Source organism: Arachis ipaensis, chromosome B06 (assembly GCF_000816755.2).
Source record: "Arachis ipaensis cultivar K30076 chromosome B06, Araip1.1, whole genome shotgun sequence".
In the NCBI taxonomy this organism is placed as follows: Eukaryota; Viridiplantae; Streptophyta; class Magnoliopsida; order Fabales; family Fabaceae; genus Arachis; species Arachis ipaensis.
In genome coordinates this window covers 107,981,077-107,984,794 of record NC_029790.2, presented here as the reverse complement: position 1 = coordinate 107,984,794, position 3,718 = coordinate 107,981,077, and the positions used below count along the sequence as shown (strand labels likewise).

Sequence of the window (3,718 nt, the reverse complement as noted above, 5' to 3'; positions counted from 1 at the left end):
AATCCACACCTGTAATATCATGAACACAAAAAAAGCTAAGCATCTGATGGAATAATTTGAGTATTTGGTACAACAAAATTTGGCAACGATTTATAAATGTAAGCAAGTCGAGTAAAAGAGGGAAAGCACAATACCAGCCTGCAATCACAAGAGGGTGAATTGCAACAGTTGCAGCATGCATTGCTCTGCACATTAACAGTAATAATGTATCAGGGTCAGCTATGGTCAGCTAAATGGCATACATAAGCATCAGTTCTGATTTACATAATCAAATAACGGGTTGCAGTCAATTTATACCACACAGAAAAAGCTTGAGTTTGAAAATTTCCCAAGCATAATAATCTACTGAGTATAGCAACTAAGTTTTTGACAGAGGATCACAAAACTAGACCTACACTTAGCTAATTATGCCCGTGTACATAAAAACCATGTAAAGGGAGGGACATACGCATAACCAAGAGTGGCTCTACTGATTAATCCAAGAAGCAAGGAACCTTGAAACAACATGCTAGGAACTTGCACCAAATCTCCTGCTGCATCTGGATTTGATGAGAGCAGGAGACCAACAGTAAACATTGAAAAGGATAACACAGCACCAGCAAAGGGGCCTGCAAGTGATATGTCGACTTTTGTACTTCTATCAGGAAGTAGGGATTTGAACTACAATAAATAACCATGGATTAACACTTGGATATATACCAAAATATAAGAAATATAAGAAATGAATTTCAGTCTTAAGTTATATACGATAACATTTCTTATATTCAATAACAATAAATAGATAGTTAGAAGACACTGCAATGGCTCTAATTGGAAACTGAATGAACACTTTGCATCTACATGCATACAGTGCTTCATGCATAACATCTTGCAGATCTCTACAAAATATTGGGCAAACAAACCCCCTAACACAGAAGAATGGGACTGCTAAAGCTTCAGAAAGTAGTTGCAAATTCGATGTAAAAGTGACTGGCACGAAAAAGTTCATAACCTTACCTGAGTAATAGCACCAAAGCTACCAAGAGTAATGTTTGGGATGAAGAAAGGAATGCTTAATTTCACTTGTTTAGGGAAAGCTGCCAGAAAATGTCCAACCTCCTGCACACAGCGATATCCATCAGGAGGAAAATACACAAAGATTCCAGAAGCTGAAACGGGTAATAGTTAGAAAACTGAGATATTGAGCAAAGTGAAAAGTAAACATATAACATATGGAGTAATACTGAGCCATTTGGCATAAAAAGGTATGCATGTATGTATGTATGAATTGACCTATGAGGCTGTGGCAAAGGGCACGTAGTTCTACTTGTACAGCATTTGAGATTAACAACCACTTGCACCAAAGTGGATGTTCTGAATCCCCAAACAATTGAAATTTTTAACTACTTTTGATGCATTGCCAACAATCAGTCAGCCAACATGCTTACAATAATTCTTGACTGACTGACATATCCTTATAACATATGCATAACAGCATTAAAGATAATAAGAACCTTAGTTAATAACTTATAACTAGGTTAGTTAATGAGATGGAGTATAAGACTCAGGTCATCAGTATAATATCACAACTAATATCAATTATTAGTTATTACCACCCCAAGAAAGTTCAACATGACTTGTTTGTAGTTTATTACTATAGGCTTCATCTTAACTGCAAACAAACCTGCACAAATTATTTGCAACAACAAAATGTTTACTTGCAGAAGTCAACAGAGAAAAGTCAGAGATTTAGTTAAATCATTCAGAACCCCCATTTCTAGGATGAATAAAGTATGCATAATAACATGAAAACATCAGCCTATGATCCGTAGCAATTATGTAAACAAATGGCAATAAAAAAAATTTAATATGAATGCTTACATGAAAAAGAAGAACACCCAAGACACCATATGCTAAAGGTAATGCTGACTCAACAAATGGAAATAGTAGCTGCATATCAGGGGCTTCAACCGCATTGGGATCTGTCAAGTATTTCACAACTTCTGGGGGAAGTCTGTTTATCTGATTAATCAAAAGCACAATATTAACAAAAGATATGCAAGTGACAGAAGAAAATAGCATGACATTGATGGAATTAATTAACATTCAGAAATAACTCAGGTCTCAGGAACAGAATGTTCACAAACGTTGACCACAAAACACATAATGGTCAAATGGTATCAATAACCAGCCTACCTGAGATGCAATTCCCAGCTCCACTGAGGAGCCAATAGTTAGAAGAAACAACAACAATGCAATGACATATTGCCAAAGTGTTGTCGGCCCTGGCTCAGAAACCTCCTTCCGCAGCAAACCAAAGCTAACACGTGGCCCACCACGAGGATCAGGACTGTCTGCATCGGGCTCCTCCACCATAAAAAGGTTGTACTTATCTCCTGTGACCTCTACGAGCAGATTTTGGAGTTTGGAAAAGATATCCTCTCTCTTTCCCCTTAAGTTTCCGATGAAAAGAATGCCTTCTCCCAAGTCTCCAAAAGGCTCCTCTTTCGTCACCCAAAAGGTTGAATAACCAAAAAGCTTATCCTTTATCAGCTTTACATCAGCTGGATCTACCTTTTCAGGTCCAAGGAGTTCCATAAGTTTGAAAGAATCAACTTGGAAATTGCTGTACGTAGGTCCAAGCGACGTCAAAGATGACTGAAGAATTAAAATGTTGGAAACATCAGAATCAGGAAATATAACATAAAATCCACATACATAAGCAGAACACACCTATCAGTGGATTTTCAGCATGTATACATGCATCATGATACCTTACAGATAAGAAAGTATACCAAGAAGTACGAAGAAATAGTGATACGCATTGACAAATATTAGCTCGACTCCAACATGGTAAAAAAGGGAAGCTATATTATTTCAAACTCATGATGATATTTATAAATTTATAAACATAAACAAGACTTGTGCTCCAAAATGCATTTTCTTGCAACATATATCTTGAAGAATCCAGCAGCTGATGCTCATGGCCAAGGAAACTATGGATAGAGTTGAATCAGACATCATCCAAATAACTTCCACCCACTTGCATAATTGGGAATGGATGGAGAAAACTAGAATTTATGTAGCAAAAATCAACTCCTTCTCAAGCCAACTTCAGGAGGCAATAAACAAACCAACCATCAAGTGTTGCCATATTAGGAGTGAGTGAAAGGTGTCATCGAGGTTGTGTAATTGTGAATCTGTGAGGCACTTTGACAGCATCTCATAGTTACTACAAATCCCATACAGGGATCGACGGGTATTGGTATACAATTCACTACAGTTTGCGATTAAATTACAAGCATTTCTGCCGAGAGAGAATTTGGTATGCAAGAAATGGGAAATTCAGTGCATGTAAAAGAGAAAACCAAGTAAGTAGTAACTATGTGACAGCTGCTCCATCATTTGCACTACAACCATGCTACAAATCAGCAGCCAAATCAGCCATTCATATAAAAAAAAATACGCGTTAAAATACAAATAGAAAATTAGTTAAATAACATGTATCTGTATGATTGATTTGGTAGCTGATTTTTATTGTGTACATGGCATTTTTGTTTGCCCTATCATTTCTTGTTACAGTTGGGTTAAATGGAGACACTAATTGGAGTTAGTTAAGTTAGTTATAGGTTAGTTAATATACTTATATAATTTAACAATTCAGTTAGCCGTTATTGCGCCATATAATCCAAATATACACAATGTTACTTAAACTGCTAAACATGTACCTATAGTCTGA

General features: G+C 36.5%; 1 protein-coding gene across 1 annotated transcript in view; it reads right to left on the bottom strand.

Annotated features, from left to right (window-relative positions):
- LOC107647219 (probable zinc metalloprotease EGY1, chloroplastic) overlaps window positions 1–3,718 on the bottom strand; it is a gene marked incomplete in the record, with an annotated part of 7,021 nt that overhangs the window by 2,341 nt on the left and 962 nt on the right. The window contains 5 exon segments of the mRNA XM_021104754.1: window positions 135–185; window positions 449–660; window positions 997–1,098; window positions 1,861–2,001; window positions 2,176–2,637. Of these exon segments, the coding sequence (XP_020960413.1) occupies window positions 135–185; window positions 449–660; window positions 997–1,098; window positions 1,861–2,001; window positions 2,176–2,637 (968 nt within the window).